Source organism: Marmota flaviventris, chromosome X (assembly GCF_047511675.1).
Source record: "Marmota flaviventris isolate mMarFla1 chromosome X, mMarFla1.hap1, whole genome shotgun sequence".
Classification (NCBI taxonomy): domain Eukaryota; kingdom Metazoa; phylum Chordata; class Mammalia; order Rodentia; family Sciuridae; genus Marmota; species Marmota flaviventris.
The window spans coordinates 111,783,375-111,808,431 of record NC_092518.1 but is presented as its reverse complement, the minus strand read 5'-3'; the positions used below and the strand labels follow the sequence as shown (position 1 = coordinate 111,808,431).

Genomic DNA, 25,057 nt, shown 5'->3' with positions numbered 1-25,057 from the left:
TGTAGCTCAGTGGTAGAGCGCTTGCCTTGGACATGTGAGGCACTGCATTCAATTCCCAGCACCACATATAAATAAACAAATAAAATAAAGGGCCATCAATAACTAAAAAAATATTTTTAAAAATAGACAAAAAATAAGTGAAAGGAAGACCAATAGAGTAGAGAAAGGGGAATAGAGGGAAGGAAGAGGAGGGAAAGCAAGGAGGCACCGGGGACTGATATGGAGTAAATTAAATTCCACATATGTATGAGTTTGTCAAAATGAACCCAACTACCAAAACTCATTAAAAATCAAGGAAAAGCCATTGGGAGAAACATATTAATAATAAATTAGTATAGAGGTGAAAAAAATCATGTGAAATAGTTGCTTCTGCTGCAAAGAAATGCTATAACTTTCCTTTTTATATGTGTGATGTCTGGACCGACTGCTACTTAAAGTAATAAAATATCAAAAACTTAAAAAAATGAACACACTATTCTATATAACTATAATGCACTAATAAAAACAAAACAAACAAAAACAATCCCACAATACAATTTTCTAATAGACAAAAACCAAAATGATGACTGTCCTGATAAAATTTAAAATATATTCAAGGAACAAGAATTGGGCTGGGCACGAAAGATGGTGAACAAGATGGACATTATTACCCTAGGTACATGTATGACTGCATCTATGGTGTGACACTACATTGTGTTAGACCAGAGAAATGAAAAGTTGTGCTACAATTGTGTACAATGAATCAAAATGAATTCTGCTGTCATATATACCTAATTAAAATAAATAAATGAATTTTTTATAAAAAGGAACTGGGCTATGGTTGTAACTCAGTGGTAGAGTGCTTGCCTCGCACATATGATACAGTGGGTTCGATCCTCAGCACCACATAAAAATAAACAAATAAAAATAAAAATAAAGATATTGTGTCCATCTACAGCTAAACAAACATTTTATTAAAAAAGAATAGGAATTAATTTTGTTCCTCCAGGAAAAGTCCTAAGGTCATTCTTTCAAAAAGAGGAGTGGGATAAGCAATGCTGGTGATAGCTATCTCAGAAGCAAAAAAAAAAAAAAAATTGATATAAACATAGAGGAATGAAATCTACCCTATTATACTCTTTACAAGTTTGAATTCATTAACCTGCATAAGTAGGTACCATTGTTATCCACATTTTATAGAGGAGGAGACTGAGACACTGGGACATTACATTCTATGACCACACAATTAGAAAATGGCTGAGCTGAAATGCAAATTCAAGCAGGCTACTATAAAGTTCATCCTACCGAGTCCTGCACTAGATAAATCAACAGATTACATGTCCACAAGTGTGGAAAACCCACAAGAAATACTGTAAACATACTGGTTATAATAAATTAAATCAGCAAGATTACAAAACGTAATCTGTATATTAATAACACACAGCTAAAACATACAATGGGAAAAGAAAACTTTACTCACAAAAAGATTCTAAAAAAATTAAATAAATGGCCATTAACTCAGCCCAAGATGCAACAACATTAAAGAATAACTTAAAACCTATGCTCCTAGACAGGAAGACTTTACTGTAGTAGGGATGGCACCACATATACCTCTTAAGCTAATATGCAGATTTGGTCACATTCTGATCATCTGTGCCTTTTCTCCTGCTGTCAACCCTCACCACCCCAAATCTTACTCCTGGTACTTCCCTTCCTTACTATCTGATGAAAAGTCAGTCGTACTTTAATACGTAGCTTCCAACTTTTCTTTATGGTACTGACTTTAGGAGGTTCAGGTCACCACCCAATCATTAGGTACCATGAGAAAATTCTGTGTCACACAAAGGTCTGGCACATGAAGACTATAAGGACAGCAATTGGGAGGACTGAGGGTATTAACTTTTCAACACCTGCAAATGATTATTCAGTTATGGAACATTAATGCTCACTAAAATACTAATCTGTTCTGAGTCTAAATAATGCTCTAGAAATACTTAACACAGAAATGAATGAACAAACAAGTGTTCACCCCAATATGGAAGAGGGCGCTAACAGGCTTGTGGTCACTGGTTTTCAGTTCCATGTGACTCCGGTAATAAAGCTGATTAACATTTGTTCCTCTCCAAAGAATTCTGTCACACCAAGCTGGAACCCGACATTTTCCACTGTAAATAAAAAAAATGAGGTAGAGTGAGAACATATCACAGAAGAACATCTACCTACCACACTGGTTTAAGACCTGCATTAGGCCCTTTTGTTATATGCTCCCAAATAGCCATGTATTCCTTTCCAAAGGACCCCTATCATCTCTACCTGACTGCATTGCAAGCTCTGTTAAGAGACTGTGTCTGCTTGTCTGCCATGGAACTCCTGGCATGTAAGCATAGTATCTGGTGTAAAGTGGCTGCTCAATGAATAGTTATCTAATGAATGAATAAATGGTTCTTCTAAGATTAGGATTACATCTTCAACAATTTTCTTAAAATAGCCTCAAAAGGTCAGGATTCTATTCTGAACACTTCCTCTTTCTTTGCTCTATGTTGCAACATACAGATAGCTAATAAGGTTTAAAAATCCAAGCCTCTATTCCTAAACTAGGCTTAATCTCTGGAGAGGATTAATAAGAGATTTCTCCTTAAACCTGAACTTTTATGGACAAATGTAGCTTCTTCTGAAAGATATGAACTAACTTCAAAGCATTTAAGACTGAGTATGCAACAATCCATAGACTACTAAGAGTAGGAAGAAACCTATTCATCATTCTAGTAAAATAAGCAACACCTTGTACACCTGATCTAGAAGATGACATGAATATTTCTTATCAGTAGCTCTACAGCTGGATCTCAAGTGAGGTGAGTGGAAGAAACAAGGTAAAGTATACATCATCCATTAGTGTCACTTTTCTTTTGGTGACCAGCTCCATTGGAACATAGGAATACAGACTCCTCCCACCCCATGCTGCCCCAGAGTTCTCAGAGAAGGAAACAGCTGAGTATGCCCAGGGATGCTTTCTCTTTCAAACTTCTGTGTTCAACCAGCTAGTAAACTATAAGAAACAAAGATTGTAGGGAGAAGAAAAATAATTACCAAGAACTTACTGACAGGAGCACTTCACTGGGGTGATTAGGCAATCAAAAGGTCTCCTAGATCATTCTTAATTTTCTCCAATAGTGGCAGATATGGAGTCCAGGCATCAGTATCTTAAACAGCTCTCTAAGAGATTCTAACATGTTCTCAGGGTTAAGAACTACTGTGCTAGAACAACCTTTCATGGCTCTATGTTTTTACCTTTTGGTATCTTGCATTAAACAGCTGAGAAGCACTTTGGGTACAAAGGACCAGAAGAGGGCAAAAGGTGAGAAACAGGGGCAAGATTAGAAGTCAGAAATCTAAGCAAGGGCCAGTGTTGTGGTTCAGTGGTAGAGTACTTTGCCTAACATGTGTGAGGCAGTGGGTTTGATCCCAGCACCACATAAAAAAATACACAAATAAAATAAAGGTATTGTGTCCATCTACAGCTAAAAAAATATTTTAAAAATCTAAGCAAGTATGTTGAGGTGATAAAAATACATACTACAGGCAACCCATAAAACTTCACCAGCTCTGACATAAAGTAATAATACTTTCCTAAGATAGGATCACCTTTGAGTACACAGAAATTAAAAACACCCTAGCAACAGCACTGAGCCATTAGGTTTTTATCTCTTCTCATGGTATGGACTAAAAAATTCGTAGTCTCTTACTGACACAGGAGAGACAAATATAAGATTAAGACTTAACTTATTCTGTGAGGAGGTTCTTATTACTTTACCTGGAATCCCATCGGTCTGTTTTCGAGTCATACTTGTAAGTGGGGATAAATTTGATTTCCCCTTCATTGAAGTCTACAAAAGCTTTTTTCTGTGTGCGCTGGATATTTAGCTAAAGATAGGAATAAGATCACATAAGCATAATACTCTCTTAATGTAAGTGATAATCAGGTTGATTAGTCACTACTCCCATTTCTTTTTTCTTTTTTATTCATGGAAGTAGGGATTGAACCCAGGGTGGTTCTACCACTCAGCTATATCCCCAATATTTTCCACCCCTTTTATTAGTGTATTAAAGATGCACATAATAATTGTGTTAATTTTGACATAATCATACATGCATGGAATTTAATTTATTCCATTACAGTCTTCCTGGGTTCCCCAACTTTTCCCCTCCTCCTCTCTCCTATTCCCTCTTTCTCTACTGTCTACCTTCCATTTATTTATTTGTTTTTAATGGGTGCTTTATAGATATACTTAAAAGTAGAATTCACCATGGTATATTTATACTTGCACATAGCATAATTTTGTCAAATTCATTCTGTATTTCCTCTCCTTTCCCATCCCTCCTCTCTCCTAATTTGAGACAGGGTCTTGCTAAGCTGCTGAGGCTGGCCACAAAGATCTTCCTGCTTCACACTCACTCCCCAGCAGCTGGGATACAGGCATATATCACCATGCCTGGCTACTGCTTCCCTTCCTAAGTATCCAATTCCACAGCTTTTACAACTGTGGGGGACTACATAAATAAAATTTCTGTATCTTATGATTTAAATATTGGCATTCCCACAGCATCTAAATTCACCCTCATATAGGATACACATTATTTGCACATCACTATTTGTTTTATCACTAATAGTGGCTAGAGGTAAAATGGAAACATGAAATTTGAATAATCATAAGTTCCTTGGAGCTGGGCAAGAACAATCCAGCAAAATTATAATTAAATATAAACAAACAATTGTTAAATGGATAATTCCAAAAATTGAATTCAGGAATAGTTACAAATTGTTTTGAAAGTTATCCTCACTCAATTATTTTACCAGAGTTACATAAGATTCAGAATTTACTCCAACTGTACTCCTTTTGGAGGCAGGAAAGAGGAAGAAATGCAAAGAAATTAGCCAAACTCAATACAAAGGTAAACAGTCAAGAAAGGTTCCCTACAAAAACCATACTACAGTAAAACATCTGAACTTTGACCATGTCTAAAGGCCAAAATGGTTCTCCACAAAGATTTAAAGACATGTGAATTAAGTGAAAACATTTTCTTTTCTCAATAAGAAGCATTCATTCTTATGCTAGTATCGTGATATTCTGTGTATTTATTCAAGGGAAATAAAATCAATATATCAAAGTGATACTTGCATACCCATGTTTATTGCAGCTCTGTTCTCAATACCAGATACAAAATCAATCTAGGTGTCCATGGATGAATGAATAAAGACAATGTGATATATATGCACAATGGAGTATTATTTAGCCATAATGAAGAATGAAATAAATCATGTCATTTGCAACAAACTGGATGGAACTAGAGGTCGTTATGTGGTTAAGGGAAGTAAGCCAGACACAGACAATACTAAATGTTGTCTCTAATATGTGGAAGTTAAAAAAAAAGGCAACCTCAATATAAAATATGATACTAAAGGCTGGGGAGGGTGGAGGGGAGGGTAGATTTGATTAGTACATGCTGCATGCATGTGTTGATATATCACACTGAACATTATTAATATATACAATAAATGCATGTTAATCAAAAAATTAAAAAGCTTGATCAAATTGTGTTTTTATGTATGTGCAAATATCCCACAATGAAACCCACCATTCTGTATAATTCATTTGGATAAACCAATAAAAACAATCTTGGAAAGGATTTCATTCTTCAATGATGTTTAGGTAACCAATCATCCTTTCCTTGGGTGAATTAGATTTTTCAAAAAGGAAAATTTCAAGACAAAGGAAAATGTGTTCATTCTTTCTACTTGACACTGACTCTAACTAGAATTATTTTACCAGAATCTAAATATGTTTATGGAATAAACTGGACTCCACCATAAAAAAAATCACTAACTTGTAATAGCCAGTATCTATACACTGAAGTTAAAATTTAAGTCACATGCTGGATCTAGCAGAAAATATACTTACTGTCTCACATATATGGGAACTGGATTCCTGAATATCAGGTTTTACCTGAATGTTACAGAATTGGTGCCTTTTCCACAGGTTTTAACACAAACAGCTATATACAAGCTAAGGCCCAACTTATCAATCAGTTCAAATCAGATTATAGCTTATGCTATTTTTCCCAAATAAATCTTTCTTTTTAAAACATTTTTTTAGTTGTCAATGGACCTTTATTTTTTGTATTTACATGAGTTGCTGAGAATCAAACCCAGGGCCTCACAAACATTAGGCAAGCGCTCCACCACTGAGCCACAACCCCAGCCCCAGCAAACAAATCTCTTTTTGGTGCTTCCCAATTTCCCTCATGGGACCTCCTTTTTTTTTTTTTTTTCTAAATAACCTCCAAACTGTTGCTCAGTCTGCCAAGTATTCATAGAACAGTTTTCCCTGTTCCATCTGCCAAACCACAGCAACAGAAATGAAGGCCCACTTCCTCCAGGAAGTGTTCTCCAATTAACCCCACCCATTCTCCAACTCATTTATACAAATCTCTGCCTGCTAATGTTATATTTACTTTTTATCACCAATGTTATTTCCCCTCTTCCCATCCAAACACTTAATCAAAACACTATAAATACAGTATGTACTCAATTCATCACTAGTCACACTTTTTGCAAGACAGTATGACTTTTCCATCTCTTCCTAGAGTAAAACATGCCTGTCATGTGTCTATTTCATACTCCTAATAATCTCTGCCATTGAAACTTTACTTACCTGATCGAATTTCAAGAGTCTCTGAAGATCATTCTTACTAATAAGACTTTTCACTTCACTGGCATCAGGCATGCAAAGTCTGTAGTTCAAGTCTCCCAACCAAATTACAACACTGAGGACCAAGAAATATTTGAACAGAAGTAGATCAGCATAAAAATCAGAGTAGAATGAAGAAAAGAAAATGAGTAGATTATTTACAAGGATTCATTCATCATTATAAAAGTTTAAAACTATCATTAACCCTTTGGGGGCAAGTACCATCAACACCTGAGAGAGAAAGGATTATAAAATAGGTGGGAAAACAGGTATTCCGTAAATGAAGAACAAAACTGGGAAATATAGTATACATACAGGATTCAGCAGCCAAGGAGTTAATGGACTGAGAAGAATACGGTTTATTTGCTGGATTAGCTTCAAAGTTTTGCCTGGTTGCTTGCCAGGTATTTAGGAGAAGAGAACTGAACATTTTTTTTTTTTGACTCTCAGAGCTCTGAGATTCTTCAGACTCTGCTAAGGTCTGCATGGTCAGGACAGCTCTCTGAGATGACCCAGTAGGAAAATTAGGTCCAGGGCTCTCCAGTATAGCCAACCTATCTACACCTGCCCAAGATTTGAGGGCCAAATTGCAGTTAAGAAGGAGACTGGAATCCCATGGGATACTTAGCTCCCAATGACAGTGATAAGCCTTTGAGATGTGCTGAAAGGGAGACCCTAAAATTATCAAATCAAAACAGATTCTCTTGTGAGCTATCAAGTTCCCAATGAGTAATGCACCAATTCCAAATTCAATGTGAAAATTTTGAGATAATGAGGAAATAAATTATGTAATTGTGGGGCAACTTCATGAGCATAAATTTCAAGGCCTTGACTTTACCACTTTGAAACAGAATTATATATGATCCTAACTGTTGAAACAATATGGAAATATTCCAATACCACTACCCTTCCCTAATCTTTCCTCAAGTATCCTCCTCTCTACTGATTCTAATACCCCTAAATCATCCTTTGTTTTCCTAATTTCCATCTCAAACTTATCCCAAATCACACTCTCAGAAATTTAATGACCAGTATTAACTAATCATTTTCCACTATCACCCCATAAATTCCTCAAAGAATTTCTGCTTCTATCCCTATTAAGTCCCATTCTTCACTAACCTCTTTCTGCCATCCCTATTAATAATCACAGCCACTAAAAATAGTAATGTGTATTTGTATGCACTGACTTGGAGAGAAATCCATAATAAACAGAATGATATGGTCACATACAATAAGCATGTATGTGTTTATATATGTACAAAGTCTAGGATAGCACTGTTGAATGGAATTAATTATAATGCATGTCACAATAAAATTTTAAATTTTCTAGTAGCTGCATTTAAAAAGTAAAATAAACAAATGAAAAAAAATTTCCCTTAACCCAACATATCCAATTTTTTATTTTGACATGTGATTAATATTTAAATTGTTGAAATGGGATACATTTTTCCCTACTAAGTTTTCAAAATCCAGTGTACAGTTCATGCTTCCAACACATCTCAAACTCGGAGAGCCATTTTCAAGTGTGCAATAGCCACATATGGCTATTGGCTATCATATTGGACAATGTAGATATAGATGGATATACACCCAACAGTTAAGAATGTTTCCTTTGGAGATTGGGATGGCTGGGGAGAGTAAAGGATGAGAAATGAGGGATTGTTACTGTTAATCTTATCTTTTATTACATTCACAATGAACACTTCTATTTTATAATAAAAACAAAAATTGACTGAATCAACAGATCCCTTCAGCATTATTCTAGATGCTCCACTAATTCCACTACCCTTTCTTTTGATGGCAAATCTAATTTCTCTACCTCAATGAGTCTGCTATTCCTAAAAAAGATCCTCTATTCTTTGTGACCCCAATTCCTAAATGGAAATCCCTTATTCTTCATAGCTCTATGATTTCTCCCCACATTTAATCTCTTCTTATGTCTATATTCAAAGGCCATGGGAGATTTGCCACTCACTCATGTTTCATAATGTTCAGTTGTGGAAGGGTCTGATTGGGGACCACAAAACTCATTCTTGCACAGATGTCCTTATAATCTTGATTCCTTCTCTCAAAGTCTTCCACATGGGCAGCCAGGTGGGAATTAACAATGCAGAAAGTAGTGTTGTGAAACACAAATCTCACAGCTACCCCACCTTTGTTTCCCTGTTAGCAAAAGTAATTATTCAGTTAGCACAACAACTAGAAATTGAATTTATTGTGGACATAAACAATAGTCAATTTCATTTCCAAAGTAACTCACCATTTTCCCCATGATTCCAGTTCCAACTGTTTCTGTAGCAACATCACGGATGTAACGATACTGATCCTTTCTGGCAAATATAAGGAGCATCATCCCAACAAGGCGAACTAATTGAACCTATGAATGCCCGGGAGTTAAAAGGGTTTGTAATACCACTTTTTACTGCATATTTGACTTTCCAAAATAAATATTTTCACCAAAATGATATACTGATCCCTAAATCTGAATCCAATCCTCTGATTTCTCACCAGATCCCATAAAGTAGAAAACAAAATTCTCTGGGGAAGCTCTAATAAGGCTGGCTAATAAGAGTTAAAAGCCTTAACAGGTGTAGTGGTGTACACCTGTGATCCCAGAGACTTGGTGGCAGAAGCAGGAAGATGGCAAGTTCAAAGTCCACCTTGACAACTAAGCAAGACTGTCTCAAAATAATAAAATAAAAAGGGATGGGGATATAGCTCAGTGGTAGAGTTCAATCCCCAGTATCTCCTCCCCACACACACCCAAAACCTTGAGTGACAACAAGTACATTCAACTCTAGATCTATTAATCACTGTTTAGCCTACCAAGAGTCCATTAAAAATTGAAATAACAGGGACTGGGGTTGTGGCTCAGTGGTGGAGCGCTTGACTAACATGCATGAGGCACTGGGTTCGATTGTCAGCACCACATAAAAATAAAATAAAGGCATTGTGTACACCTACAACTAAAAAATAAATATTAAAAAAATGAAATAACAAAGACAAGGCTGCTATCCCAGTTTCTTCCTTCCACTTTTCCTTCTTAGTTTCTGATTTCTAATTTTCTATTAAATTTAAATCTATAAACAATAATTCTTTTTCCTTTGATTTTTAAAAAAAAATTAGTTGTTGATGGACATTTATTTTATTTATTTGTATGTGGTGCTGAGAATAGAACCCAGTGCCTCACACATGCTCAGCAAGCGCTCTACCACTGAGCTACAACCCCAGCCCTCCTTTGATTATTTTTAACCTCTGAACAAGAGTTGGAAATATGTGTAAGATGTTTATTTGTTTGTCTTTGGTGGTGCTGGGGATGGAATACAGGGCCTTGCACATGCTAGACAAATGCTCTACCACTAAGTCACATTCCTAGCCCTTGAGATGTACTAATCAAAAACCTATATGAGAAGAATAATATCTTTAGGAGTTATGTTTCCTATATAAACTGCTAAAAGATAGAGAGGTAATTACTCAGATTACTCCTTTTAAAGAGCTCAGGAATGACAGCACTGTGTTAATGTGTATTTGTTTTTAATTATCAATATGAGAAAAATAAAACTGTTTTCTCCTTAAGCCTATCTAAGCAATGAAAATATTGGGTCAGAAAACTTAAGGAAATCTTTTTTCTTAGGAAATAAGTATGAATAATTAGTCTGCCCTATCTTAGTATCACACAGGAGAGAATTCAATTAAATCATTCTTTTAGAAGAAGTTACAGATAATGGAATAACTCTCAGTGAGTTCTATTTAGTCATATACTAAAAAAGATTATTAAATGCAGCTTACTTTCTTATACTTGGCTTTGGAATGCAAACCCCTTTCCACAGCCATGGACCACTCTTGTTCCTTCACAGATTCAAAGTAGAAAAAGGCCTCTGTGCTCAAATCCAGCTCCTGGAATCTGAGAGACAGAAGAAATGAGATCTATACCTTTCCCGAATTATCTCTGGCTACCTGTCCTGTTTCCTTGCTGAGAGACATTATACCAATAAAGAATGGGAAAGAGAAATTTTATAGAACTGTTCTGTTGACCTAGATTATCAGTAATTTAAACAAGTAAGATTATCAGTAAGTTAAGTAAGTTGCTTTTTTACCTAAAGAATGAATCCCCACTATTGTTATTTATAAGGTATACAGAAAACAAATCAAACCTCCCTCAAGGGATATTGGCAGAGCTTTGCTCTTATAACAAAGGAAAAATCATTATTAGAATTGACCTCAAGTCTTGTTTTCTATCTAGAATATAGTTTTCTATGAATTTCAAGAGGACCAGGTTCTTCTTTACACCATGTTAGGTATCTGTTTCATTCTGATTTCACAAATATGATCCACAGTAACTCTCATCTATATGGTCACAGTAGGTTTTTACAAAATATGTTTTAAAAGAAGGTAAACATTATGTAAACTAACACCAAACATAGCCAAAAGGGAGTTCTAGAAGTGTTCTTTACCCAATGCAGTAGATATCAGGAGGATTCGGATCACAGTTCAGCCAGGGTTCTAACGCGCTATCTGGAGACTGGCCATTCACATTCCAAGTTCCAACAAAAAATCTAATACATAATACCAAAAATAATTTGAAAAAAAGGGTCAAGTATGAACAAACAGATATCTTCTCTTGTCATTTCTACACAAGGGTATATTCACAATAAGCCAACATAATTCCTCAAAGTGTTTTGCCACACACACACGAGAAAAAGCTCTTGCATGTAGAGTACAAAGGCAGTAGGTTTATTTTCCCTAAATTTTACATTGAAAGAATCTACAACAGGAGCCAAGTCTCTAATTTAAAAACACAAAGTTAATTGCTCTACCACATTTTCTTTCAGTTAAACCCATCCAAAGTCTTACTTGAATGGAGAGCTTATGGATGGCAAAGGGGTATCTTCATGTTGCAAGCTATTCTAATATGGATAACTGTTCTGTAAGGAGCTGTAGTTGCATCCAAAAACTCACTTCCCAAAGGATTACAAGGACATCTGCGTAGGAAATTCTGATGAGGCAGATATAGTATTAAGGGAGGAAAGCAGAAGGGCTGTCTTAAGTGTTTACATACAAATATTCGTGTGGAATATGAGGAACTGAAAGTTTTCATAAGGATATAGTTATGATTGAATTAGAATAAAGACATAATAGGACAGCAGATGGAACTGGAGTCTTAGACTACATGGACATTCTCTTCATGAATAACAAAGAGAGGTGTTGTTGCTTCACATACTAGGGATAGATGCCATACATCACCTATATCAGGTCCAGAGAAGAGTATATTAACAAGTAAAGGTGAAATGAAAAATAATACAGAGGAAAGAATCCCATTGATAGACCTTTTAACCAAGAAGACTGGGAGTAACTTTCTTTAATTTACCAAAGTAAGTTAAGAAGTAATGGTGAACTTTAATTTTCCAATATTAACTGGAAAAAAATTCAGCAGGCCAGATAAATATACATACTTGCTTATGAAATGTTCTAGGGAACAATTCACTAGTATATGAGAGCTTGATTTTGTTCCCTAAGAGTGGATAGAAACATTAGTAGATGTGACATTATTAATAGGTAGAAAAACCAAGAGAAACTGTAGCCTCTACATTATTTTGGATATCATACTATTGACCAGCATCGAGGCAGGGGCTTGAATCAAATGACCATGTTATACCTAACATTTTAGACTCAATAAGTAGAAAAGAGACTAACTTGAAAGTATGAATGTTGACATATTCTTTTTCTCGTTTTGCCAGGATATGTTTGATGAGACCCTCCCGCTGGCCAGACTGGGTATTTGGTACAAAGAGCTTCCGCATGGTGTTGGTCACTTTGGGCTGTTCTTTGTTAGAAGCTTCTTTTTCACGTGGAAGCCTAGCAAATAAACGAGGAATTCAAAGTAAAATTACCTAAAATATAAGTCTCCTACTGGGGAAATGCCTCAATGTAAAACTTACATTCTATTCAATGAAGGAGGTGGAGGTGGGGGTTCCCGATGAATCCCCATAGGCTGATTTTGTGAATTTATTTTCTTGTCCAAGTTCATAGATGAAAAATTATCCTCAAATCCAAGAAGCCCTGAGGACCAGAACCCAAAGTCAAATGGGGAAAAAAGCTAACATATAGCCAGGGTAGACACAGCTTTGATTTGCAGCAGTACTACTGAACAGAAAAGGTCATAACTACTTAGGTTGGGGGAAGAAGGATATCAACCCTGAAGCACTGACACACTAACTAGAACAACAGATGTTTACATTAATTTGGAACCTGCATAATAACAGCTAACATTTATTAAAGAGTTAGCACTGTTTGACAGTGATTATATCATTACCTCACTTAATCGTCACAAAACCTCTAAAGGTAGGCACTGTAAGAATTTCCCCATGTTATAGAAAAGGAAACAGAAGCTCAGAGTTGTTGAGTAATTTGACCAAGATCATATAACTAGTAAGTGTCAGACTTGAGATTCAAACCCAGGCTGTCTGGCTCTGGAGTTTGTACTTGTTACCACTTTGCTGGCTCCTGAAGAGCTACTAAACCACATAAAGGATTAGGAGTGAACATTAGTCAGTGGCCACAAACTCAATAAAACCACTCCACAGGAGTCTGTATCTGACATTGGCTTTAATCCATATCATCTCATCTGGCCTAATAAAATCTAAATGATCTGAAATGATCACAGCAACCAGGGAGAAAAGAATCCTTTCAGTACCTGAAAAAACAGAAGGTTTGTCCTTAGTGTCTAATTTCTGGTACCAGCTAGATGAGTCTTTTTGCTCTGGAGCAAGAAGCTGTGACTGAGCTGGAAAGATAAGGGTCATTGTCAGAAACTGGAGAGCCAGGCTCTGAATGAAATTTATCATAAGCAAAAGCAATTCACTCAACACTCCTCAAATGCAAGGGCCAGCACAATTTCTTAAAGTAATAGAAGAGACTAAGGAAATAAGGGCAGCTCCAGGGTCATCTGGGGGCAGAAGGAAGATTGCAATGTGTGGTAAACTGCATGACATAACACTGAAGGTTCTAGAAATTGGCTCAGTGCCCTTATAGCTAAATAGACAAGTTCCCTAACTTATTCCTAGGTTCATTCCTGAAGAAAAAAATTAACTATAAAGGCTCAAGGGTGAGGCACTTTGCTAAAGGCCACTTGCCTCTGAACCAACATGTCAGTATTTCACTCCCATTAAAATAATAGAAAGAAAATTACTGAGTCTTGTGTTACCTTCCTGAGCAGCAAGGACCTCTGAGAGAAACTTTAAACAATGTTCCTCATCAGGGATTTCAAAGCGACGCTCTCTGGTCCAGTCCCCCTGAACCCGAATTTTGCAGCCACCTAAAAAGAATTGAAATCCAAACACAGACAGTCATAGGATACAATACTGTGTTGAGATCATATTCTCAACTTACCAGGTTATCAGAAAGTCCATATCAAAAGATTCCAGACCTCTAACATAGGAAGCACATGTACAAGGGATTTGGTGTGGTGGTGGGGGATGAATCAAGAAGGGAAGCCTAAGGGAAGAAGACAGTACTCTCAGGGATGACAACTGTGTTAAAGATCGGCCAGATCTAGAGATAGACACACTAAAACCTGATCTCTCTCTCAGATGACAATGCAGAAACATCCAAATTCTAGGAAAAGATAAATTCCTCAATCACTCTCCTCTTATTCACAAGAGAAAATTCCTACCATTTTAAATCCAGATAATATAGTAAGAATATCTGAAGCATGAAGAGGATAAAGGAAATAAAATGGTTGTTTATAGGTTCAGGGTAAATTAAATTTATGAACTCATTAAAAATAGTGGAATTGGCCTGAAGTATGTGGAAAAGAAGCATCTACATCTCATTCTCAACTGAAAAATGTATGCTTTGCATGAACTTACAAAAGCAATATAATGATCTATGTCCAGGAGAGGTTTGGTCCAAATATAGCCAACTAGACACAAATTTACCTTGGGCTTTTATGTTTTATGGGTATAACATCTTATCTTCCTCTTTCTGATGCCCCATAGTTATTATTTAAGTTAACTATTTGGATATAGTGAGTCAGGAAAACTATATACTTACTGGTTTACATTCTGGTTTTTTTTTTTTTTTTGGTACTGGGTATTGAACCCAGGGGCATTCAACCACTGAGTCACATCCCCAGCCCTTTTTTGTACTTTATTTAGAGAAAAGGGTCTCACTGAAGTGCTTAGGGCCTCAGTAAATTGCTGAGGCTGGCTTTGATCTCTCCATCTTCCTGCCTCAGCCTCCTGAGCCACTGGGATTACTGGAGTGAGCTACCACGCCCTGCTACATTCTTATTCTAACAAATTGACTAGGTATGCTGATTCCTGCTCCCCCTTCCCTCCCCAAACTATGAGCTCCTTAAGGACAAAGGGCAGGCTGCATATACAGGTTACCCAATACTTTCCATGGTCTACTGTGACCAACTGTCTCAGGATTGTCTGGGACTAAGCAACATCCTACAATTCAACATTTCAAGGTTAAAACTGAGAAAACCCCAGGCAAACTATTCTGCTGGTGATAGTGATGTCAGATTTCATAGACAAAAGGCATTTAATAAATAAGTATTGAACTGGACTCTTCCACACTTGTAAATTGCAAAGGAAATGAAATGAAAAGAAAATCCTAGTTTTTTTTTTTTTTTTGTGTGTGTGTGTGGTGGAAATTCACTTCTGAACCTTTGGTTCTCTTTTGTCCTCTAATTGTTTTTTTTTGTTGTTGTTGTTTCTATTTTCATATAATGAGTTTTTAAAAGGAAAATTAAATTACTGATCAGAAGAAGGAAAAAAAGGTAAAAATTAAGAAAAATGTGAAAGAAGGCATCCAAATGGGCGCCTCTAAGGAGGAAAACAAAGGAAGGAGAATGAATAGAGTGTCAATTAGGAGCAGCCTTGAAGATACAGAGGAAAACTCCTTTAGGGCATACTAAGTCCTCCCTTTCTCAGATAATTTTTTTATTCAAAATAGTTTAAAAGGAGCAGCTTCTACCAGATAGAAATTTAGAACAAGAATACACATTTTCTTTCTCCCACAAGTCTTGAAAGATGTATTTTAGAAAATATAAAACTGACCTACTTAATAGCCAGAAATTGCTTATAAAATATCACTGGATGTTCTCTCACCATGTTTCTTGGAAAAGAGCACAAATTATCCCATAACCTGGCCTTTACTCTCTTCCCTTTCCAAAGCTCTTCAGACCCTCCGTGAACAGCAAACCCTATTATATCTTCAATTTCATTAAACATTCCCTGTACCTGTCAATCATGGATGCATTACAATAATCAGAGGCATTTTAGAAAATATTGACACCTGGACCTCACCCAACACAATTAAAACAATCTCTGGTCATAAATCCCAGGCACTGGCAGTTTTTAAAAACACTCCCCAGGTGATTCTACTGTGTATCCAGATTGAAAATCAGAGTCAACTGCAAACTGGCTTGTTTCTAAGAGGGGCACTTCCCCTGTGGTCCTCTTAGGGGAGGCTGCTTATATTCTTTCACACCTGATGGAACAAACACAAACACACAGATTATAGGCACGTATCACCTTGTTGGGCTTACACTGGATGGAATTTAAAGTTGGTGTCCTTATTTGTTGTAATACCACCTCCAAACCATTTCATCTTCTCCTTCCTCAGGAAAAACCCTTTCTCCTTTGGTGCTTACCCATTGGATTGAATCATCTTCTTGCCTTTCCTCCTCTATAAGACCATCCACCACCTCTTAAAAACCTCGGAATCTAGAATTTAATACTCAATATGTAAGATCTTTTCCTTTCTCAAACTCCTGCCATTATTTTGGGTCTCTTTAAAATTACCACAGAAAACCCTGTGGACACTTTCAACTTCTTCATCCAATGGCCTTCCCTCTCTACCTCAGCCACCACTCCCTCAGTCCCTACTGGGACTCCATCAGTTATAACCTGGATTTTTTTAATCATAGAAACATCACCATTTCACAAATCTCTAATTCAAATATCCCATGCCAGCTGGACTTGGTGGTGCATGCCTATAATCCCAGAGATTTGGAAGGCTAAGACAGGAGGATTGCAAATTTAAGGCCAGCCTCAGCAACTTAGTGAGGACTTAAGCAACTCAGTGAGAGCTTGTCTCAAAATAATAACGACAACAACAATAATAATGAGCTGGGGATGCAGCTCAGTGGGAAAGCATCCCTGGGTTCATCTGGATTTATCCCCCAGTACCACCCCCCCCCAAAAAAAAAAACCCACAATGACAAATATCCCAAGCCGACTTCTTAATCCTTCCTGTTTACTTGCTTATTATCCCCACTGTAATTGTTCGTTACCCTCATGGGAACCTCCAGCCCATTGATTCTTCCACTTTCTCACTGTCCAAAAACCTACAACTGCCTTACCCATGGTCACCCAAGGCACCACCTGACCAAATTCCAACCCTCAAAAACCCAACTAATTGCCTTCTCTATTCTTATAACTGAGCAACCACAGATAGTAAACACATATGTGTATACACTCACACGCTATCATTATAAATTCTTAATTGCCAACCTCAACGAGGCCCTCTATCCTAGGAGGCAATCTGTTTCCACAGTCACTAGTCTTCCACTACTACCTGGAATAATTATTTAACCTTCTCATTTATCTTCTCTTCTCATGCCCTCTCATTCTAAGCAGATTGTTTCACCTCATATTTCAGAAAAAAGAAGCCATCACCTGGAAAACTACATATTGTACTCCTTTCCTTTCTGACAAGAAAGAAACTTCTTCCTACCAAGACCACCTTTGTTTGGAATTCCAGTATGGGGATAGAACCAGTACTAAGCAAACAGTGTACCAGTAAGTTACATCCTCAGTCCTCTCATTTCTTTTTTTTTTTTTTTTTTTTTTTGGTACCGGGGATTAAATCCAGGATCACTTAACCATCGAGTCACATTCCCAGCCCTTTCCTGTATTCAGTTAAGAGACAGGATCTCACAGAGTTGTTTAGGACCTCACCAAGTTGCTGAGGCTGGCTTTGAACTCGAGATCCTCCTGCCTCAGCCTCCTGAGCCACTGGGATTACAGGCATGCACCATGGTACCCAGCCATCGCATGATTTCAAATATTATCTATGTGCTAGTGGCCCAAATCTTTCTTCTGAGCTTCAGATGCATACATTTAGCTGCCAGTTTATCATCTACAGTCAACTGTCTCAACTAAACACAGCTAAATCTGAATTCATAACACTCTCTCAAAGGAAAACTCATTCTTTCTGTAACCTATTTATGCAAATGATGGGTACCATCATCCACATTCATGCCAGAAACCTGGAATTCATCTTTGACATTTTCTATTCCTGTAACTCCTATGCCCAAACCAATTTCTATTGATTTTACCTCCATATACATCTATCAGCTCTACTTCTCTCCATATCTATTGCCACTATACTTCCACTTTATACTACTGAAAAAGTCTCCCAACTTGCTTGTCTTTCTGTTTCTATGAAAATTATGATACCTCAGCACAAAATCCGTCACTTTCTTATCATTTCTTTCTTTCTTTTTTTTTGAGGGGTGTACTGAGGATTGATCCCATGGGCACTTAACCACTGAGCCACATCCCCATTCCTTTCTGTATTTTATTTAGAAACAGGGTCATGCTAAGTTGCTGAGGCTGGCTTTGAAGTCATGATCCTCTGCCTCAGCCTCTCAAGCTGCTGGAATTTTTTTAATTGAGAAGGTGTCTTAGAACCAGAGAAGTGGGGCTGGGGTTGTGGCTCAGCGGTAGCGTGCTCGCCTAGCACATGCGAGGCCCTGGGTTTGATCCTCAGCACCACATAAAAATAAAATAAAGATACTGTGTCCATCTACAACTAAAAAATAATATATTAAAAAAAAGAACCAGAGAAGTGAAATATTGTGCTCCATTTGGGTACAATGAATTAAAGAGCATTCTGCTGTCATGTATAACTGATTAGAACAAATTTTTTAAAAAGAAGATAGAGAGAGAGCAGATTAGCGTGTCAGATACTCATCATCATTTATCATTAGGAAAATGAAAATTAAAACAACAATTAAATACTACTGCAAAATTAGAAGAGAGAATTAAATGTCAAAAAATCCAACTATTATTAATGCTGGTAAATATTCAGAGTAAAGGGGCTGGGGTTGTGGCTCAGCGGTAGAGCGCTCGCCTAGCACATGTGAGGCCCTGGGTTCGATCCTCAGCACCACATAAAAATAAAATAAAGATATTGTGTCCAACTACAATTAAAAATTAAATATTAAAAAAATTTAAAAAATTCAGAGTAAACAGAATTCTTGGAAATCAATGTGGGATTCAATATGGTGCAACTTCTTTGGAAAAACAGTTCAAGAGTTTCTTATAAAGTTGTCTCCATGCAAGTATTTACATAACTAAATGAAAACAAGTGTTCACACACAAAAAAAAATTTTTTTGAGAAGGAGTCTTGCTAAGTTACTGAGGTTGGTCTCAAACCTGCAATCCTCCTGTCTTGACCTCCCGAGTTGCTGTCTTCTCATTTCTTAAAACCTAAAAATGCTGATTCAACAGTATGGCTTATAAGATTCAGCTGCATCTGGCTCTAGCCTGTTTTGCCTTGGTGCTAAAGCCCAGGCATACTGGTCATCTTTTACTTCCAATAAACTGTGAATCTACTTCCCACCTTGGTTTACCTGGAATACTTTTTTCTCTCCTGTATGCATCTGTCTGTTATTGGCCCCCCTGCTCTCACTTTAAATGTCTTCTTCAAAGAGTCCTTCCCTAGCTACCATTCCTAATCTAGTTATCCCGCTTACATACTCTTTATACCCTTTTTTAACAGTATTTATCAAAACTGCAATCATGTTAATGTCTGTACCTTATCAGTTTAAAGTCTGTTTCCTGTATTAAAATCCACAATTTATCAAGATTTTCTTGTTTTCTGCTAAATCACTAGAGCTAGCACAGTGCCTGGCCATAAAATGTATTCATACTTTTATGGAAGGGATTAATGAATTATAGGTATCTATGTGGCTGTCATACCAAATATCACACAAGAAGAACCAAAGCAGGAGAACTAACCTTATCTATATTGTGCTCTGATGATTCTGAAGCTCTTACAACCATGCCTGGCAAATAGAAGGTACTCAACAATATTTGTTAAATAATAAATTAGGAAGGGTAATACTAATAATTAGTAGAGTAGCCAGGCATATTGTTGCACACTTGTAATCCCAGCTACTCAGGAGGTTGAGACAGGAGGATCACAAGTTTAAGGCCAGCCAGAGCAATTTAATGAGACAATCTCTCAAAATAAAATAAAAAGAACTATGGGTATAGCACAGTGGTAGAGTCCCCTAGGTTCAATCCCCAGGATGGCAAACAAACACACAAACAAAAAACATTGTTAGTACAATACAGTCCATTAATAGGTAAGAAAAACAAGGAAAATATAACCATCTCCATAAAATAATGAAAACAAATTAAATAAAATTCAGTATACATACATGATTTTTAAAGAACACACAATATGACCAAGAAGGAGACATGTCTTTGAGTCTAACTTTTGTGGGAACTTTGCTCCAAATTGCAAAGCTGGCCCCTCCAATAAAAATATGGGAAATTTATTTTTCCTCTGGATAAAGTCAGTCAAATAATGCAGATAGTCACTCAAACTACCAGGTAAAATTAGCACGAACTGTGTGACATATGTGATACCATCAAGTTCTCTTTCTTGAAAATTAGTTATTGTTTATCTTGCAAATATGTGCATCATGGGTTGTATCTGTTTGGATACATAAATGAGTAAGATTTATTTCTGTCTTTGTAGTTTCTTAGCTAATCCTCTGTGATGTGCATCACATTCTGTTTTAATGCTTATTCAATAATAAAAGTTATTTTCTCTAACAAAAAATAAAGAACACACAAACTTGAAATAAATGGAATTTCTTAATATAGGCTTTGTTTAAAAAAAAAAAAAACCTGCCAAATCAGCAGGCAAAAATGTCCTTAACTGTGAAGCACCACCGAAGCAATTCTCATGGAATTTGGGGTGTATTTATAAGGATTTAATACTGGTCCCCTAAAATGCCACTGGTGTATTGAGACATGAACCAAAACTCAGTTATAGCTAATAGAAAGGAGACTTAATTATAATTTACAGATGATTAAGGCTATTTACCAAAATGGAAAAAAACAAACAAACAACCAAGTGTAGTAAAAATACAGTTGTTTTGGTTTAGATACGAGTTGTCCCCCAAAAGCTCACATGTGGGACAATGCAAGAAAGCTTAGAGGTAAAATGATGCCTTATGGACTTAACCTAATCAGTGCATTAATCCCTTGATAGGGATCAACTGGGTGGCAACTGTAGGCAGGTAGGTTGCAGATGGAGGTGGGTCACTGGGGTGTGCCTTTTGTATGTGATGAGAGGATGCCCCCCACCTCTCTCTCTGCTTCCTGGTAATGTCCTGAACTTCTTTGTTTTGCCATGCCTTCTGCCATGATGTTCTGCCTCAACTCTGGCCTAGAGCAATGGAGTTGTCCATCTATAGACTGAGATCTCTGAAACAGTGAGCACAAATAAACTTTTCCTCCTCTATAATTGTTCTTGTCAGATCTTTTGGTTACAGAAGTGAAAAAGCTGACTAAATCAACAGTGAAATGGACAGATAAAAGCTAAGTATCTACAACTCATTACTTGTTCTGTATACTAATAACACACAACTGGAAGAGAACAGAAAAAAATTGATTCATAAAAGCAGCAAACAAAATCTACCATAAAAATTTAACCTAAAAATGTGATATTGAAGAAACTACAAAATTCTACTGAAAAATATAAAACAGGACCAAATAGAGAGATGTAAAATGTTTCCTGACAGTGACTTTATTTTATAAATATGTTAATTTAATAACATCTTTATAAATACATATATTTGACATATATATGGTGAAATTCTGGTCATTAAAATGTCTTAAAATAAGCTTAAATGACATGGGAAGTGTCACAATATACTATTCAATTAAAATGTAGGATAAAAATTATATGTAAAATGCTGGGGGTATAGCTTAGTAGTAGAGCACATGCTTAGTATGCAAAAAGCCCTGGGTTTAGTTCCCACTGTGAAAAAACCCTCACAAAACAACAACAAAAACTATATATAAGGATTCTAATTATGCAAAAATATAAATAAAATACCAGAATAAAATATATAAAAAAACGTTAACTACGATGATTATCTCTAGATTGCAGGCAATAACTTTAATTTGATACTTTAAACTTTTCTGATTTTATAAATTATACATAATGAAGATACATTAACTCTATAATCAGAAAAAAACATGTGTGCAAGTATGAATATATAACAAATCCTACCATTACATGTAATTATAATGCACCAATAAAAATATGGAAAAAGGTGTTTATTTCCAATAACCAGACAATGGGGAAATTCATATTTACACTAAAATCAAACCTATCTGATAAACTCAGGGTCCTCCTTCTGTAATACACTGAATGCTCTAAGCGTTTATGTATGAAGCCCATTACTAAATAGGAAGAGATACCAAAAGACTTTATAATTAGTCACTTAATTATATTACTGCTATGATCCAGTAACTTGAACTCTACACAGAAATGAATGACCAATTTCTATGTAGAAGTTACAACAAAACCAATGCCATAAATTCAGTGTTTATAAGAGAAAAGATACAGCTCATTTTAATGTCTCAGTTTGGGATCAAATACCTTTCTACATCAAGAACAGGATGTTTTAATATCTTATTTCAACAGCAATATCAGTCCCTGTAGAAATGCCTTTCCTCTGATTTTCCATTTTTTAGTCTTAGTTTTGTCTTCTCCTGCCTAAGTACAATAAAACATAGATATTGAGTTTTCTTTTTAAATCCTGTGACAAAAGCCAGCAGCTGGGTTTACTTAGAATTTCAGGATCAGTCTTTAAGATTTCCAAAATCCATGATTAAAGGAAAGAATAATAAAACCCAAACTAGAAAAAGCCTACCTAAATCATTCAGTACAAATTAATAGTGCCCAGGGGAATAACTGCATCTAAACAAAATTATGTATAACCTGTAGCCCCAAGCTAAGTGCCAAGTCCCACTCAACAAGGACTCAACCAAGAGATAAGACAACCATTTGATTTAGATTCATGTGGTCAGATACTCTTTTTCCATAGCAACCACACAGCAGTCACAGTAGCAGTCAAGTGCTCATTTTCTCCTCTCCATAACACAGTACAATTAGATGATAAACAAAGAACAGCTTGCACTGAAAGTGGATGATGATTTGCTTCAAACAGATAAAAAGGAGAGAACAGAAACAGTGGAAAGGAAGACCATGTTCCCTCTGATAAAGGGATGCCTTGAGGGGCTGAGGCTTAAATAAAAGACCAAAATTATTTTAAGAAATAAAAAGAATGCCTAGAGAAGCAATTGAAGGGATTCTGTAGCCTCCCAAAATAATATAACAGATAAATGAAAACACTATCATTTAACGTAAAAAATAACGAGAGCAGGAGAAAACCTTAAAACATAAAGCAGTTTAAGTAACCAAAAAAACATCCATAAACCTTAAGTGCTTTAAAAAACATTTTACTAGCCCTTCCCACAATTATCAGTTTCCACAGCAATGATTAAACTAACAGCAATAATACTGGTAGCTCAAAGAAGTTCAGCATTAGAAAAGCAAACCATACTTTCAATTTTTGTAAAGATTCTTATCAGTCACATGCTTTTCTTCAGACTCAGCCTAAATGTTTGTGGAAGACAATTGCTAATTTTTATGGTTTTCTTAAGAAAATGTAAACTACAGGATAAGATGGTAAAATAGAAAATGTACCCAAAAAAGGTATCTTAAATACAGTGAGCATTCAAATAAATATTTATTGAATGAAAATCAACTTCATTAGGAAAGATACTCACTGTTTGAAGCGATGTCAATCAAAAGAGTTTCTTCTGCTTCTGAGAGGGGGAAAAAAGAACAGGATAAGGGAAGATAAAATCATTCATCACAATCAAAGGAAGTATACGCCTAACTAAATAACTGCTTCTCTCAGTCACTACTCCTCAGTTTTAGAACACATTAAAAATTCCTTTTTTGTTGAGCATTTTTTTTCAAAAAGAATATTAGTAGCACTAGGTTCTAAAGACTTGAGCAATTTAACTAAGAGAAAAATGAAATGAATAAGTACTAAATGAAGCTCCTCAAAGCAAATTAAGAGTGACAAATTAATAATAGGGAATATAACACAATGTTAATTCAAATGAAGACAAGTTTAATTCCCCTCAACTATAACATACTGATTTAATATAATGTGTGTCCTTTAGATACTTGTTATAAAAAGCCAAGGAGTGACCCTGCAGGCCTCAAGTTGAATTATTTTCTCAACTCAGATACAGTCTTTGAAAATTTCCCAGTGATTTCATTACTTCTGCTCCCACCCTATATAAAAGTAGAGTAGCAGAGAATATCTAAAGTTCACACTTGTGGCTCCAATGCCTACCACGCCTAACAAGAAGTATAAAACACTTGCATTCCTATGTTTATTGAGTACTATTCACAATAGCCAAGATATGGAATCAACTGAGGTATCCATGTTGTGATGAATGGATAAAGGAAATGTAGTATATATACACAATGTAATATTTTTCAGCCATAAAATATATGAAATCCTCTCATTCGTGGCAACATGAATGGAATCAGAAGACATTTTGTTAAATAAGACAGGCACAGAAGTACAAATACTGAATGTTCTCATTTATATGTGGAAGCCAAAAAAGTTGATCTCCTATAAATGTGGAGTAGAATAGTGGTCATGAGAGGCTAGAAAGGATAGGGAGAGGAGGGATAGAGAGGCTGGATAATAGGTCCTAAAGTGCAGTAAGAAAGGAAGAATAAGTTCTAGTGCTCTATGACTACATATTGTAACAATTTATTATATGTAACTAGAGGAGAGGAGTTGGAAGGTTTCTAACACAAGGAACTACTAATTACTGATTTGATTATTACTCATTATATATGTGTGTCAAATTGTCACAGAGTACCCCATAAATATATACAATTATTATGTGTCAATGAAGAAAAAACTAGCACAAAGCAGTTTGAAATTTCAGAGTTCTCTTTTCTCTCAAAGGCTTTCCTTGCCTCTAGTGTCTACACACAACTTCCTCTTTGACTTCTCTGGATTTGACCAACAGTCCCTACCAGAATCTCCTAGCTAATTGAACCTTGGGTACTAGCTCCTTGGGATTAGCCTGGTTCTCTGCTGATAAGATGGAGTAGCCTCAGACTTTTCTAGCTTCTTCACAAGACTCAATTTATATTTAACTTCATTATTCAGGTACAATAGAAGTAACTGT

The 25,057-nt window shown here is 36.1% G+C and overlaps 1 protein-coding gene across 2 annotated transcripts in view; it reads right to left on the bottom strand.

The window, feature by feature from the left end:
- Window positions 1–25,057, bottom strand: part of Ocrl (OCRL inositol polyphosphate-5-phosphatase) — a 57,347-nt gene that overhangs the window by 23,178 nt on the left and 9,112 nt on the right. For both annotated transcript variants that reach the window (XM_071606032.1, XM_071606033.1), the window contains exons 4-15: window positions 23,621–23,659; window positions 13,930–14,040; window positions 13,420–13,509; window positions 12,665–12,785; window positions 12,420–12,581; window positions 11,180–11,281; window positions 10,515–10,629; window positions 8,986–9,102; window positions 8,701–8,888; window positions 6,690–6,801; window positions 3,791–3,900; window positions 2,009–2,144 (exon numbers count right to left, since the gene is read on the bottom strand). In XM_071606032.1, coding sequence (XP_071462133.1) covers window positions 2,009–2,144; window positions 3,791–3,900; window positions 6,690–6,801; window positions 8,701–8,888; window positions 8,986–9,102; window positions 10,515–10,629; window positions 11,180–11,281; window positions 12,420–12,581; window positions 12,665–12,785; window positions 13,420–13,509; window positions 13,930–14,040; window positions 23,621–23,659 — 1,403 coding nt within the window. The remainder of the gene's footprint in view (window positions 1–2,008; window positions 2,145–3,790; window positions 3,901–6,689; window positions 6,802–8,700; window positions 8,889–8,985; window positions 9,103–10,514; window positions 10,630–11,179; window positions 11,282–12,419; window positions 12,582–12,664; window positions 12,786–13,419; window positions 13,510–13,929; window positions 14,041–23,620; window positions 23,660–25,057) is intronic.